Source organism: Phoca vitulina, unplaced genomic scaffold (assembly GCF_004348235.1).
Source record: "Phoca vitulina isolate PV1807 unplaced genomic scaffold, GSC_HSeal_1.0 scaffold10, whole genome shotgun sequence".
NCBI lineage: Eukaryota > Metazoa > Chordata > Mammalia > Carnivora > Phocidae > Phoca > Phoca vitulina.
The window spans coordinates 16,722,310-16,738,465 of NW_022589713.1; the positions used below are offsets into that span (position 1 = coordinate 16,722,310).

The 16,156-nt window shown below is 44.6% G+C and overlaps 1 protein-coding gene across 1 annotated transcript in view; it reads right to left on the reverse strand.

Annotated features, from left to right (window-relative positions):
• Positions 1 to 201: 201 nt before the first annotated feature.
• Positions 202 to 16,156, reverse strand: part of CLSTN2 (calsyntenin 2) — a 611,775-nt gene continuing 595,820 nt past the window's right edge. Inside the window, exons 13-17 of the mRNA XM_032408591.1 lie at positions 6,298 to 6,468; positions 5,723 to 5,868; positions 5,489 to 5,612; positions 4,615 to 4,799; positions 202 to 2,762 (exon numbers count right to left, since the gene is read on the reverse strand). Coding sequence (XP_032264482.1) covers positions 2,565 to 2,762; positions 4,615 to 4,799; positions 5,489 to 5,612; positions 5,723 to 5,868; positions 6,298 to 6,468 — 824 coding nt within the window. The 3' untranslated portion in view covers positions 202 to 2,564. The remainder of the gene's footprint in view (positions 2,763 to 4,614; positions 4,800 to 5,488; positions 5,613 to 5,722; positions 5,869 to 6,297; positions 6,469 to 16,156) is intronic.

Below are 16,156 nucleotides of genomic sequence, written 5' to 3' on the forward strand. Positions count from 1 at the left end.
CATTGGAGATAGCCACAGGGCATGAGGAACCTCTTCCCACCCCAACCAAACCAAAAGGACTCTGCAAGGTGCTCTCATGAAAACCAGACCTATAATTTTAAATGGAAATTCAGTTGAAAAAGAACTGGTTGTGATGAGCACTGGGTGTCGTATGTAAGTGATGAATCACTGAATTCTCCTGAAACTAATATTACACTATATGTTAATTTACTAGAATTTAAAAACTTGAAACATTAAAAAATAAATTTCTTACGAATAACAACAAAAAAAATGGGTTTTGAACCATAAATTTGGTTTTACTGCCATAATTTTGGGAGAATTCTGTTAGCTCCTAAGTGCCCAACTGGAGAATCTTTTTTTATTTAACAAAGGGAGTGGTGGGACTAAGCAGTGTTAGAGATTTTCTCCTTGTAGATGTGCAGACACAGCCTGATAGAAAAAGGGCATTTTGGTTGGGAGAATTCACAGAAGTGACTGTTTCCATTCAATGAATATAAAATCCCGAACTTCTGCCTGCATTTTTCCCTAAGAAGGGAAAAATTAGGGCACTGATTGAGTTTGATTGTGTGCCTCTTCCTCCTGTGACTTCTCTCCCTGCTCTGGGTCTGTTTCATATAATTTCTATGCCTGTTGGGTCCCCCTCTGCAACGATTATATCCTCGGAGGGGAGGCGCTCCTCTTCCTCAGCTTTAGCATTTTGTAGGGCTGCTGGTTGAGTGCTTAGCACATAGTAGGTCCTCAGAAATGCCCGTGAGCTGTATAAATATGAATATAAGTAGAAGTGGGGTGGGTGGGCACTGGACCAAGAGTAGAAGGTGGGGAGTCTGGTCTTGTCTCTAGCTCTAAATGACTCTGAGCAAGGTGCTGAAGCTCTGAACCTCAGTTTACTCAAAATATGCCTGACAATAGATGTCCCAACTCCCTGACCGAATTATGGTGAGGCTCAAAGGAGGGAAACAGATATGCAAAAACCACTATCAGTGGTGGAAAAAGCTGCATCAGGTAGTTTGCTTGAATCAGAAGGTTGCAGGGGCTGCTCATGGATGGAGGTCAAACTAGAGGACATTGATGATGGACCCCCTTAAGCTCTGTTTTGGTGACATGGTGAGTAGAATGAATAGATTCTCAACTTTCTTTTGAACCTGAATGCCACTGTGACTAGGGGCCAGCTCTGTGCCTCTGCCAGTATGGGCTGGGCTGGGGGAGGGCGGGAGGACAGGGACAGATTGTACAGACAGAGGACAAAGCCAGAGACATTCAAAACAAGGACGGTCTCAGAGCCTTGGGGAAGTCCTAGAATGGCCCTGTTTTGGCCTGCTATTCTCTTGGTCACAAAAGAGCACAGACAAGTTACCATAGCAACAGTTCTCACGAGGTGTGCATGTTAGGATGGAGTTGGAAAAGATTTTCTTATTAAAACAAGAAGAAATTAGGTTTTCAGATATATTTGCCCTCCACCCAAAGCATTGCTCCTTTTATGAGAATAAAGAAGCAGCTGATCCTATCACAGATATGCTCCTAATTCCTAGCATTCGAATCTCCAAACTTTCATTTTAGATTCGGCACAGTTCATGATAGTCCTAACACATCTGAGAGGGATGCATTTTCTCAAGAGGTAAAGCAGTGTGAAACCGGTGATGAGGGACCCTAAGACTAGATGCTGAAAGCCTTGTCAACCTCCGGCTGCCCTCTGGCTGGGGAGACCCCACCACCCCCATCCCCCAGATCTGTGCCCGCCGTGATGCCCAGCTGCTCATCCTATCCGCCCTTCCTTCTGGTCCCTGGCTGCAGGCTTGTCACGCTGTTGCCTGGGGCGGTGCCTCTGTGGAGTGCTTCCTGGTTCCTGTGCTGTGTGGTGGCAGCCAAGGCAGGCTGACAGAGAGCTTTGGCTGGGGACCAGACTCTGCTGTGGCCGAGGACCTCTTGGTTTTGGACTTTTTATCTAAGCTTGTGTGGCGTCAGAAAGGACAAAGGGATAGGCTCTCCAAACTGGGGAGAGTGTATGAGTGCGTGTGTGTGCGTGCGTGTGAACCTTTCCCCATACATTAATTCTGCCTCAACAAGGACTTTCCTTTAAGAATGGAGATCTCTTGTGTGTGAAGTCTGACCACCTTGCCCATGTGAAGCCACCTGAAGAGTCAGGGAAGGAGAACCTGCTGGTCTGTGTGGAAGAGGAGACGGGGGCAGGTGCACGCACAGTGAGCTGGAACCCAAGGGCCCTGGGCACAGGGAGTCCGGGGGAGGTGAGTGACATAAAGGCTGACTTTCTCCCCTGCACAGGCAGAACTCTGCAGACAGGATGCTGGGTGAGCCCAAGGCAGACGTGGGGGGCTATAGGACAAAGTCCCCCTGGAAGTCCCCACTAATGACGACCCTGGGAGTCTTGGACCCTCCCCAGGGCTGGGACACAGGGAGTGCCCAAGGCATAAAGGGTGGCTTCCAGGAGGCTGGAGAAGGCCTGCCCAGACCTGTCATAGGAATCAGAGGCGACATGTGATAGACTCGGGCGTACATCGGGTGGGGCTTACAAAAGGGACGCGTGAGTGGGCGCAGGCAGCGGGGCGCTAGTAGGGCAGGGCCGAGTCGTCCCACTCCAGCTGGGTGTGCCTGGCTCCGCTCTGCCCGTGTCTGCCCTTGCCCATCCCTTCCTCCTCCTCTTCCTCTTCGCTGTCCTCTGACTCACTGCTGCTGGAGCTCACGTCTTCCTCTACTTCTTCCTCCTCCTCAGTCTCCTCTTCCCCACGCCCTGGTTCTTCATGTTTCTGGATGTCGGGGAGAGAAGGGACATGCTCATCAGGGGCTGAGCAAAAACCACTCTGGAACTTACATGTTTCTTCCTCCACTAAGGGAACATTTTGGGCCCCTTGAACGCCTTTCCCTTCCCGCTAAACCCATGGCCCTGGGGACAGGCCTCCTGGACAGGCGGTCCTCTGGTGAAAGGCAAATCCGAGGGCTAAGGACCAAGAAGAAATAGTGAATTCCCAGACCTGGACTCAAGGTACATTGTGGGTTTTAAACATAAGACATCAGAGCCAGTCCCTTTCTTCTTTGGAAACCTTTCAGGCCAGGGTTTACTTTCTGGCATTTCTGGAGCCTGTCTGTATGGAGCTTTCCACGTCTTCAGTGTTAGCTCGAATGCTATTCTCTCACTGAGAAGCATACAGCCCGGTCCCAGGTGACATCATAGTCTCTGGGAGCAGAAGGTCTTCTAAGCCAAGACTCAGGTGTGCTGCTTCTCAGAAATATTCCTTCGGGAAGGAAAGTTCATGGTCCTCATTTTCTATGCCTCCCCTCACTGGCTGAGGCTTGTGTCTTCAAACTCAACCCCACTCTTTTCCAGTTCCATTCCTGCCCCACCCCCCACCAGCTTTTTGGTGATTCTAGCAAAATCTTAGTTCTGGATTTATGTCTTGAGTTGATGAAACAGCCATAAAAGATGTATGCCCTTGCATGGTTGCATCCCCTGGAGCGGCTTCTTTTCTACCTTGCCTGCCACCCCTCCCTTCCATCCTAACCCATTCTTCAAGGCCTCCCTTAGGCTGACCTCCTCTAGGAAATCGTTCTTGAACACTCCGGCCTCGAGCGCTCTCCCTATCCTGCTTCACTCACCATTGGCATCAGCACATTAGCCCTCGGTAAGAACACTTGTGCCCAGTACTCAGACTGCTCCAGGCATGGGGGCTTGTTTCCCACAGCTGAGGCTCAGCTCTCTGAGGCTGGAAATGCTGGTGTCCCCACAGTGGTGCGCTTAGCACCATACCTACACCCTATGGTAGGAGAAGCTGAGCTACCTTGGCACGCTGGCTAGGATATCAGGGGGACCATGCTGGGAGAATCTTCATTCCTCAATGACTCCTGATTTTCCTCTGCTTTTCTACTCCTGCTTCTACCACTACCGAGGAAACCATGAGCAGCCCAAAGGGCACTTGTAGAACTTTGATATTCATATGTCTAGAGCTGGGGCCTTAGACCCTCATGGGTGGATGCTGGAGGTTGCTGGCTAACTGAAATGAGATGACTTTAGGATCCAGCAACCTTGACTTGAATATTGGAGAAGTTTGAGCACTTTGACTTTCTTCTCGGAGTTGGTTCCCACCTTGAGAAGTAAGGATGAGAACCTCTATTTCACAGGGGGTTGGGAAGATAAAATGGGGTGGTGTATAAAGAGCACCCTGTGCAGTGTCTGACATGATGGGGGCTCAGTGAATGGCAGGTATTGCTGTTGTGCTTTTGTTTTAACCTGTTCTGAGCCTTTAACGGTGTAAATTAGATGGCTTTGCTCCATGCTGCCTGCAGAGCTCACTTAATCAATCAAAAAATTCAATACTGAGTCTTTGTTAGCTCTGCATTAAATACTATGGGGGAGGCCAGGGATAGACACCACATGGCTGCTTGCCTTAAGAAATGTCTGGTTCTGTTTGTAGGGTGAGAGCAATTCGCATTTTTAATCAGTGAATGCAGCTGGTGGGAAAGTATGGTCCATGCAGGTTGAGTGGGCTGAAGGTGCTCAGAGAAGGCAAGGGTCAGTGGGGCTGGGCTTCCAGCACAGGGAAGATGGAGCTGGGGGAGGGGAAGCATACTGCCCCAAGATCCCAGCCCCTGCATGAGGATCACCTCCATGGGGTTGACTGTGATAGTGAGCGCAGAGTCGTCCCAATCCATCTCAACCTCCTTGGCAGCCTCCGTCTCCTGGGTGAAGTGCTGGTGGGCTATCCGGACTCGGTACACGCCCATGGCCACGACAAATACCAGCATGCACACGGAGATGATGATGACCACTGTGGCGATGCTTGGGACCACTGGAACAAGGAAGGAATCCACATGACGTGGCGAACAGAAGGACTAGCTCAGTCTTGGGATGGAGTGTGAATGAAACATCCATGTGTAGGTTACAATCTGCCCTACCACTTCTCAGCTGTAGAACTCTGGGCCAGCACCTCACCCTGTCTGGGCTTCATTTTCTTCATCTCTATAATGGGTACTTGTGAGGAATAAATCAAATGGTGAATGTATGTTCTCTTCTATCTTTTGCTTTCCCCTTTAATTCTGGGGCAGCTTCCACTGAGAGCCAGGCACTAGAATTTCATAGGGACAGACACGGCATCCACCAGACAGTAATAAAAATGGCAAGACTAGAATTGAAGTAAGGGTGGGAGACTGCAATATGGTGTGCACGTGTGTGTGTGTGAGAGCGAGAGGGCACATTTGAAGGGGAAGCGAAAGCTCTGAGTTAGGCCTCAAAGGACTTGGAAGATTTTACCCTAGCACTCTGTACTAACTTCTGTTATGATATATCGTAACTTTTTTCCCTACCTAGCCCCTGACTGAGGCTGTGAGTACCTCAGAGGCAGGGCCCACAGCTTTCCCATTCCTGGGTCCCTCCTCCAGTTCTGGGTACCTGTGGCTGCCGTACCATACCTGTTAGTGGATGGTCTTGAATCACAGTGACCGCCTGATAGTCTAAGGTCCTTCCTCCCAGGCCACCTACCTGAACTGCGCTGGATGCTACCCTGGGACTCAGGGTGGTGGACAGACTGCAGGAAGGGAGGCTGCACAATAAGGTGGTTGACATGCTCCTTGTCTGAGACTCTGGCCTCATGGAGGACGCTGACCTAGGAAGAGCAGGGAGAGGTGCTGCTGACCAGGGTGGCAGGTGGACCCAAATGAATGAGGAACGAGTGGGTAACTCTGAAATTCCCTAATGATGGAAGGACCCACTCACTTCCAGGTTGAACTCATTGCTGGTATAACGTCCATTGAGTTCTGAGCACTTGATTCTGAACCGCCGGGTCTCGAGGGAACCTGGATGCCAGTTGCGGTAGCGGATGTGATGCAGCACCTGCTCATAGCGACTCATGGAGCCCACACCTGTCATAAGAAGGTAGAAGATGGGGGATACAGGATGTGGCTTCTGGGACTTGTGTTTCTCCTGAATTTGTCCAGGGTAAGAGCTTGAGATGTTTAGGGGAAGACAATGCATGGATACAGGAATTCTAAGGAGCCAATTGAACTGACCCAAAGGATTTCCAGATACATTAGACTCTGAACAGAATGGCCTCAGCCTCTCAAATGCTATAATATTTGCTGAGGTCAAATATTATAAGAGAAAGCATCCACCTACTTTCTGCAGAAGAGGTCCTCAAGATGCTGAAGTAGCTCACTGACATAGGGGCTAGAAGTCCACGCTCTGAGGTCAAAGGTCCCTACCTGACCCCACAGGTGACAGAGCACCATCACACTCATGACTCCAGCCTGAGAGTGATGAGAGCACGGTTAAGGGGCTGAGTGTGGTCTTACCATAGATAGAGTAGCCTGCTGTGGAATTGGTGGCATCCAGGTGTCGCTGATGGAGCTCGCTGTGGTTGAGCTCCAAGCATTCCTGTCTTGGGTCCAGGTCCCCTCCAATCACCAAAATGTCACAGAAATCTAAGTTGTGAAGCATTTCTTCTAAGACTGCTGATTTGGGGGCTGAGGGAATACAGACATGGAAAACACAGGCATGAGGACAACTCAGCAGGTTTGCATGTCTTCTTCCTCCTCTGTGACTGCATGCCAGGGTCAGGCTGGGTCAGGAGAAGAGGCTGTGCCATCCCAACCGCCACCTCCATGGCTCAGACGAATGCCCAGGCATGCCCTGAGGTTGGGTGGCATGGATTTGTGTGAAGAGCATGAATAGTCAAAAGATGTGAATTTGAATACCAGCTACTAAGACACTTACAGTGTTAGAGAAACTATCTACCTCTCAATTTCCTCATCTGTAAAGAGGGCGAGGGTCTTGAGAGGAATGAAGACAGTGTCTGGCACCTAGTAGGCGCTCAATAAGCGATAGTTCTCATTTGGGGCCAGATATAAGTGCCCTTCTACCATGCTGTCCTAGTTTTCCCCATGTGATCATGGTGTGTATATCTGTCACCCCGGCAGACCCTGAGTTTTTCCAGGGCAGTAGCACTGTTTTTTGTTTTTTATTATGACCAACTCCTCAGTGTCTAACCCAGGGGCTCATATGGAGCATATTATATTATTATATTTATAATTATTATGAACAATTATATTATGGAGCATAATAATATAATGATTATATAAACTGGTTAGTTGGCAATCTTTTGGTCAGTCTAGCAATCCTGGCCTGATTTTGTGACCCCAAATTTTCCAGAGGGACGACTGAGTATTCGAATGCTGGACACGTTGGCAGTCCTAACTTAAAAGTATTGGGACTTCTGGGGAAGATGGCAGAGTAGGAGGACCCTAGTTTACCTCATCCCACTGATATACCTAGATAATACCACATCGGTGTAAATCGGAAAACAACCTGAAGACTGGCAGAACCAACTCCACAACTAAATGTAGGGAAGAGGCCACACGAAAGAGGGTAGGAAGGGCAGAGACATAGTCCGGAGCTAAATGGGTCTGCAGGAAGGAGGAATGCCACAGACATAGAAAGGGGAAACACAGGCGACCAAACACCCCAGGCACAGGGAAGACGAATACCTATAATATTTGGCTTTGAAAACCAGCCGGGCATAATTTCATGATTTGTTATAAGCAGAAGTGCTTAACATCTGGAACATTAAAAATCCATGGGCTTGGCTCTGGGAGAGGCAGGAGGTGAGAGGAAACTCAGTCCTTGCCCTTATATAGACAGCACAACAAACAGCCTGTGGAGATACAACATAGAAGCAGCAGTTTGAAAAATGCCTGGGGTATATGGGTGAGCATGTGCTGAAAGTTCCAGGAACAAAGGGGCATGTGGCACCATTTCCCTCCCCTGCTCCTCAGCCGAGACACATAGACACCCGAGGGAACCAGCACAGTGCCAACATGTGCTATCTAACTTGCTAACAGTGAAATGATCCCCAGGTTCTCCTGCAGACATGCCCCCTCCAGCCCGGCCTGCACTCCGTGTTCCCTCCTACAGCACACCTGGACACACCTTCCTAAAACCAAGTGCCCTGCACCAGGTTCTCCTCCTGATCAGCCCCCTCCAATGTGACCTTGGCCAGAGCCCAGCCAAAGTGGTGCCACAAACCTGGCACTGTGCAAGCTGCCCTGAAAGGGACCAGCACCAATCCAAAGTGATTCCTGCCCTGGGGAGAGGGGAAGATAACCATGCATACCAAACTGGCTCCAGCAGTAGGCTGGGGGCAGACATCTGGTCTGACTACAGGTCCCACCCACCAATAAAATCTTAAGGATCAACACAGGGAAAGTACCCTGCAGTTCGATGTTACTGCATTTCTGGCAAATGCCTGATCTGACTCAGCTCAAGCTCAAGGCAGGCCCAGACTGGCTACCACCACAGAGACCAAATCCTGCTCACAATAGGCCAAGAAAGCCATTGCAGACCACTGGACTGAAGGCAAAAGCAGCTCATCCACAGCAGTAGGTCATAAAAAACACACACATGGGAGATACTCCTGAAGTACTGATCCTGGTGAATGGGGACACTGCAGGGCACTACAGGACATCTTCATTAGGCTACTACTTTCAAGAGCAAGAGACCTTGCTGACTTTCCCAACACACAGAAACACAGAGGGTTAGACAAAATGAGGGGAGAGAGGAATATGTCCCAAATGAAAGAACAGAACAAAATCACAGCAAGAGACCTAAACAAAAATGAAGAATAATATCCCTGATAAAGAATTTAAAATAATGGTCATAAAGATACTCCATGGACTGGTGAAAAGAGTGGAGGACCTCAGTGAGACCTTCAACAGACAAAAAACAACCAACCAATTAGAAATAAAGAACTCAATAAGTGAAATTAAAAATACACTAGAGGGAATACATGGACTAGAGGAAGCAGAACAGATCAGCGACCTGGAGGGCAGAGTAATGGAAAGCAATCAACCTGAACAGAGGGGGAGAAAAAAAAAACGGAGAGAGACTTAGGGAACTCAGTGTCACCATCAAACATAATAATATTTGCATTATAGAGAGCCAGAAAGAGGAGAAAAAGGGGGCAGAAAATTTACTTGAAGAAATTACAACTGAAAATTCCCTAAATCTGGGGAAGGAAACAAATCCAGATCCAGGAGGCACAGAGGGACCCCAACAAAACCCAAGGAGGTCCACACCAAGACACATAATAATAAAATGGCAAAGAATAGTGATAGAGAATTTCATTTATTAAGATTTTATTTATTTATTTGAGAGAGTGAGTGAGTGAGTGAGCACATAAGCAGGGAAAGTAGCAGGCAGAAGGAGAGGGAGAAGTAGGCTTCCCGCTGAGCAAGGAGCCCGATGTGGGGCTTGATCCCAGGACCCTGGGATCATGACCTGAGCTGAAGGCAGACACTTAACCAACTGAGCCACCCAGGTGCCCCTATTACTATTTTTTAGAGAGAGCAAGTGAGCACCAGGGGAAGGGCAGAGGGAGAGAGAATTTTAAGCAGGTTCCATGCTCAATGTAGAGCCCGACATGGGCTTGATCTCACTACCCTGAGATCAGTACCTGAGCCAAAACCAAGAATCAGGCACTTAACTGACTGAGCCATCCAGGCACCACAAAGAGAGAATCTTAAAAACAGCAAGAGAAAAGAAGGCAGTTACGTATGAGGAAAACCCATAAGGCTATCAGCTAATTTTTTAGTAGAAAGGTTGCAGGCCAGAAGGGAGTGGCATGATATATTCAGAGTGCTGAAAGGAAAAAGTCTGCAGCCAAGAGTACTCTAGCCAGCAAGGCTATCATTCAGAGTAGGAGAGGTAAAGAGTTTCCCAGAAAAACAAAAGTTAAAGGAATTTATGACAACTAAATCAGCTCTACAAGAAATGTTAAAGGGGATTTGCTGAGTGGAAAAAAAAAGATCATAAGGAGTAAGAAAAGTAATCACAAAAGCAGTAAAAATAAAGTATATCTATAAAAATCAGTCAAGGGACTCACAAAATAAAAGGATATAAAGTATGACACCATGTACCTAAAATGTGGGGGTGGGAGGGAGGAGTAAAGAACGCCTTCAAATTTAAGTGACCAACAACTTAATATAGACTGCTACATGCAGAAGATGTTCTTCACAAACCTAATGATAACCACAAATCAAGAACCAGAATAGATATGCAAAACATAAAGAGAAAGGAATCCAAGTAGATCACTATAGAAAGCCAACAAACCATGTGAGAAGAGAGCAAGAGAAGAAAGGAACAAAGGAGAACTACAAAAACAACCATAAAGCAAGTAAAAAAATGGCAAAAAGTACATACCCATCAATAATTACTTTAAATGTTAAAGGACTAAATGCTCCAATAAAAAGACACAGGGTGATGAAATGGATAAAAAACCAAAACCTATCTCTATAATGCCTACAAGAGACTCATTTTAGACCTAAAAACACATGCAGATTGTGAGTGAAGGGATGAAAAAGCATGTATCATGCAAATGGAAGTGAAAAGCAAGCCAGAATAGCAATAGTTCTGACAAAATAGACTTTAAAACAAAGACTGTAACAAGAGACAAAGGACATTCTCATAATCATAAAGGGAATAATCCAACAAGAAGATATAACAATTGTAAATATTTATGCACCCAACATGGGAGCACCCAGATACACAGAGCAGCTAGTAACAAACATAAAGGAAGTAGTTGATAGTAGTACAATAGCAGTAGGGGACTACAGCACCTCACTTACATTGATGGATACATTATCCAAACAGAAAATCATCAAGGAAACAGTGACTTTGAATGACACATTGGGCCAGATGGATTTAACAGATACATTCAGAACATTCCATCCTAAAACAGCAGCATATACATTCTTTCAAGTGTGCATGGCACATTCTCCAGAATAGATCACCTATTAGGCCACAAAACAAGCCTCAACAAATTCAAAAAGATCGAAGTCATACTGTGCATCTTTTCTGACCACAATGTTATGAAACTAGTAATCAACCACAAGAAAAAAATCTGGAAAGACCGCATTAAGTAATGTGCACATTAAGTAATGTGCTACTAAACAATCAATGGGTCAACAAAGAAATCAAAGAGGAAATAAAAAAATACATGGAGACAAATGAAAACACAACAATCCAAAATCTTTGGGATGCAGCAAAAGCTGTTCTAAGAGGGAAATTTATAGCAATACAGGCCTACCTCAGGAAGAAAGAAAAATCTCAAATAATCAACTTTCACCTAATGGAACTAGAAAAAGAACAACAAACAAAACCCAGAGCTAGCAGAAGGAAGTAATAATGACTAGAGCAGAAATAAATAATATAGATAACTAGAAAAAACAATAGATCAGTGAACCAGGAGTTGGTTTTTTGAAAAGATCAAGAAAATTGATAAACCTTTAGTTACATTCATCCCCCCCCCCAAAAGAGCTAAAATAAAATCAGAAATGAAAGAGGAGATATAATAGCCAATACCACAGAAATACAAAGGTTTATAAGAGAATGTGTATAACAAATCATATACCAACAAATTAGATAACCTCTAGAAGAAATAGATAAATTCCTAGAAACATATAACCTCCCAAAACAGAAGCAGGGAGAAATAGAAAATTTGAACATGCCAATTACCAGCAATGAAATTGAATCAGTAATCAAAAACCTCCAAACAAATGTCCAGAACCACATGGCTTCACAGGTGAATTCTTTCAAACATTTAAAGAAGATTCTTAAACTATTCAAAAAAAAATTGAAGGAAAGCATCCAAATTCAATGAGGGCAGCATCACCCTGATACCAAAATCAAAGACACTATCAAAAAAGAAAACTAAGGCTGGGGTGCCTGGGTGGCTCAGTCGTTAAGCGTCTGCCTTCAGCTCAGGTCATGAGCCCAGGGTCCTGGGATCGAGTTCTGCATTGGGCTCCCTGCTCAGCAGGAAGCCTGCTTCTCTCTCTCCCACTCCCCCTGCTTGTGTTCCCCTCTCTTACTGTGTCTCTGTCAAATAAATAAAATCTTAAAAAAAAAAAAAAGAAAACTAAGGCCAATATCCCTGATGAGCATAGATGCAAAAATCCTCAACAAAATATTAACAAACCGAATCCAACAATACATTAAAGAAATCCGTCACCATGATCAAGTTGAATTTATTCCTGGGATGCAAGGATGGTTCAATATTCACAAATCAATCAATGTGGTACATCACATCAAGAGAAAAGGATGAAAACCATATGATCATTTCAATAGATGCAGAAAAAGCATTTGACAAAGTACAACATCCATTCATGATAAAAACCCTCAAGAAAGTAGGGTTAGAGGGAAGATACCTCAACTTAATAAAGACCATATAGGAAAAACCCACAGGTATATCATACTGATTGGTGAAAAACTGAGAGCTTTTCACTAGGATTGGGAACAAGACAAGAATATCCACTCTTACCACTTTATTAAACATAGTACTGGAAGTCTTAGCCAGAGCAATCATATAACAAAAAGAAATAAAAGGCATCCAAGTTGGTAAGGAAGAAATAAAACTTTGACTATTTGCAGCTGACATGATACTACGCCTAGAAAACCCTACGAACTCCACCAAAAAACTACCAGAACTGATAATGAATTCAGTATGGTTGCAGGATACAAAATCAGTATACAGAAATCTGTTGCATTTCTATACACTAATAAAACAGCAGAAAAAAGAAATTAAGAAAACAATCTCATTTGGGGCACCTGGGTGGCTCAGTTGGTTAAGTGTCTACCTTCAGCTCAGGTCATGATCCCAGGGTCCTGGGATTGAGCCCTGCATCAGGCTCCCCACTCAGTGGGGCATCTGCTTACTCCTCTCCCCCTGCCCCTCCCCCCACCACCCATGTGCGCTCTCTCTCTCATTTGCACTCTCTAAATAAAATCTTTAAAAAGAAAATAATCCTATTTACAATTGCATCAAAAATAATAAAATACCTATGAATAAACATAACCAAGGAGGTAAAAGACCTGTACTCTTGTAAACTATAAAACATTGATGAAAGAAACTGAAGATGATACAAAAGGGAAGACATTCCATGCTCATGGATTGGAATAACAAATATTGTTAAAATGTCCATACTATCCAAAGCAATCTACAGATTTAATGCATCCCTATCAAAACACTGACAGCATTTTTCACAGAACTATAACAATCCTAATATTTGTATGGAATCAAAGAAAACCCCAAATAGTCAAAGCAATCTTGAAAAAGGAAAACAAAACTGGAGGCATCACAATCCCAGATTTGAAGATATTCTACAGAGCTGTGGTAATCAAAACAGTATGGTACTGGCACAGAAAAAGACACATAGATCAATAGAACAGAGTAGAGAGCCCAGAAATAAACCCATGCTTATAAGTCAATTAATCTATAACAAAGGAGACAAGACTGTACAATGGGAAAACGACAGTCTCTTCAACAAATGTTGGGAAAACTGGTCGGCTACATGTAAAAGAATGAAACTGGACCACTTTCTTACACCATATACAAAAATAAACTCAATGTGGATTAAAGACCTGAGAGACCAGAAACCATAAAAATCCTAGAAGAGAGTGCATGCAACAATTTCCCTGACATTGGCCATAGCAACGTTTTTCTAGACATGTCTCCTGAGGCAAGGGAAAGAAAAGCAAAAATAAACCACTGGGACTACATCAAAATAAGAAGCTTTTGCAAGCTAAGGAAGTAATAATCAAAACTACAAATAACCTACTGAAAGGGAGAAGGTATTTGCATATGACATATCTGACAAAAGATTAGTATCCAAAATATATAAAGAACTTATACAACTAAACACCCCCAAAAGAAATAATCTGATAAAAGTATTGTGTATCGTGTCTTCTGACACAGACATTTTTCAAAGAAGATACATGGATGGCTGACAGACACATGAAAAGATGCTCAACGTCACTCATCATCAGGAAAATGTAAATCAAAACCACAATGAGACATCACCTTACACCTGTCAGAATGGCTAAAATAAAAAACACAAGAAACAAGAAGTGACGAGGATGTGGAGAAAAAGGAATCCTCATGCACTGTTGGTGGGAATGCAAACTGGTGCAGCCACTGTGGAGAACAGTATGGAGGTTCCTCAAAAAATGAAAAATAGAACTACCATATGATCCAGTAATTCCACTACTGGGTATTTACCCAAAGAATGCATAAACACTAATTTGAAAAGACCTATGCACCCCTACTTTTATTGCAGCATTATTTACAATAGCCAAATTATGGAAGCAGCCCAAGTGTCTAACGACAGATGAATGGATAAAGAAGTGGTGTGTGTGTGTGTGTGTGTGTGTGTGTGTGTGTGTGTGTGTGTGTAGTATTATTCAGCCATAAAAAAGAATGAAATCTTGTCATTTGCAACAACATGGATGGATCTTGAAATGCAGTAAGTCAGAGCAAGACAAATACTATATGATTTCACTTATATGTCGAATTTAAGAAACAAATGAACAAAGAAGAGACAAATAAAAAAACAGACCCTTAACTCTAGAGAACAAACTGATGGTTATCGGAGGGGAAGTGGGTGGGGGATGGGTGAAATAGGTGAAGGAGATTAAGGAGTGCACTTGTGATGAGCACTGGATGACGTACAGAATTGTTGAATCACTATATTGTATACCTGAAACTAATATAACACTGTATGTTAACTATACTGGATTTAAGAAAATAATAAAAGTGGTATTTATGGAGTGCTTGCTATGGGCCAGGCTCTGTGCAAACAATCCTAACAGATAGATATTAAATGGGGTACTATTATTATCCCCATTTCACCAGCAGTGAAGTGGAAGGTCCGGGGGGTAGGGCAGATTGCCCAGGCTTACACAGATATTAGGGGAAGAACTGGGACAGAAGCCATGACTTTCTGATTCCACAGTTTATAAATTCATAACCTTTGGGCTAGTAGTCTTCAAATGCTTTTGATTTTGCAGCCCTTTTGGGAAAAATTTCTGAACCGAGATCATTTAAATATGTATAGTTATTTATTTATAAAGTGGACTAATATATTTTGTATACTATAAAACATTTATGAAAATAGAAATTAAAAAGGATTTACAAGAGGAGAGAATTATTTTAAATAATTATTTTCTGTTTTAATTTTTTAGTGATACCAAAAATATTTTTTGCTCTCACCAGATATACATTATTATAAATAATTTCATATGCTTGATTTTTAGATGCTTGTCATTCTCAATGGCTTCATGTTTCACTGGCAAAATCTAAAATCACATTAATATACATTGAAGGCCTATCATTAGCGATAGCATATGTGTATCTGTATTTCAGATGGCTTTTGCATGGTTTCTGGAGTTTTTTGCCAGCTTCTTATCAGGTCAGTTTAGGTCACCTTACTCCTACCTCCCCATGTGGCCGGCTGATTGCTCACACTAGGTAGGAGGCATGGTATAAATGTTGAGCATTTTCTCATTGTTCTTCTGTGGCTACATTACAGGTTCTATCTTCCATCTGTACTTCTCTTGATTCCCACTGTGCTGAAGGGACTGTGCTGGGCTCAGGCATTTAGAGGCGAATCAGCCATGGTTGAGCGCTCATGGAGCCGCTGGTCTGGCTTAATTAACTGATAACTGCCACCGAGGGCTAGCAAATGTGGCAGGGGGTGTGTCAGGGAAGCATCAGTCATGGGGGGCGTACAGAGCAGGAGAGCTAGCCCAGTCAAGGGGGCAGAGTGCTGGTGGGGAGATGTTTGCCAGCAGTAACGCGGATGGGGAGTGTCAGGGACCTACCAGGCAGAGGGTAGGGCACGAGCAAAGGTGAGAACACAGAGGTGTGAGAGACGGGTGTACATGGGGGACTTGCCTGTCTTTGGTACCGAAACAGCACAAAGAGGAGTAGGTCAGTAGGGGCAGAAGATGATGGGGCGGGTCACTGAGGCCTGCTGGCAAATACCATGAGCCTCCTTACTTAAGGCATCCATAATAACGATTATCCTAACAACAATAAGAGGAAGATGTAAAAAGTACCCATAAGAGCTCTCGGGCACGTGGCTCTGTGCTCTGCCCGCACCTCTCATAAACAGAAGGTGAGTTAGAGCCCCAGGTAACTGCTTTTCCCTGGCATTGCCTGTCAGCCAGGGGCAGGCCTAGCACGTCCACACGCTCCCAGTTACAGCCTGCAGCCACTGTGGTCAGAGGCCCTTCCTTTTCCCATCTGATTGTGGCTCCAAATGAGGGGAAGGGAAAGCTCACAGGCCCTAATGCACCTGGGAGTGTCACTAGGCAAGGGCC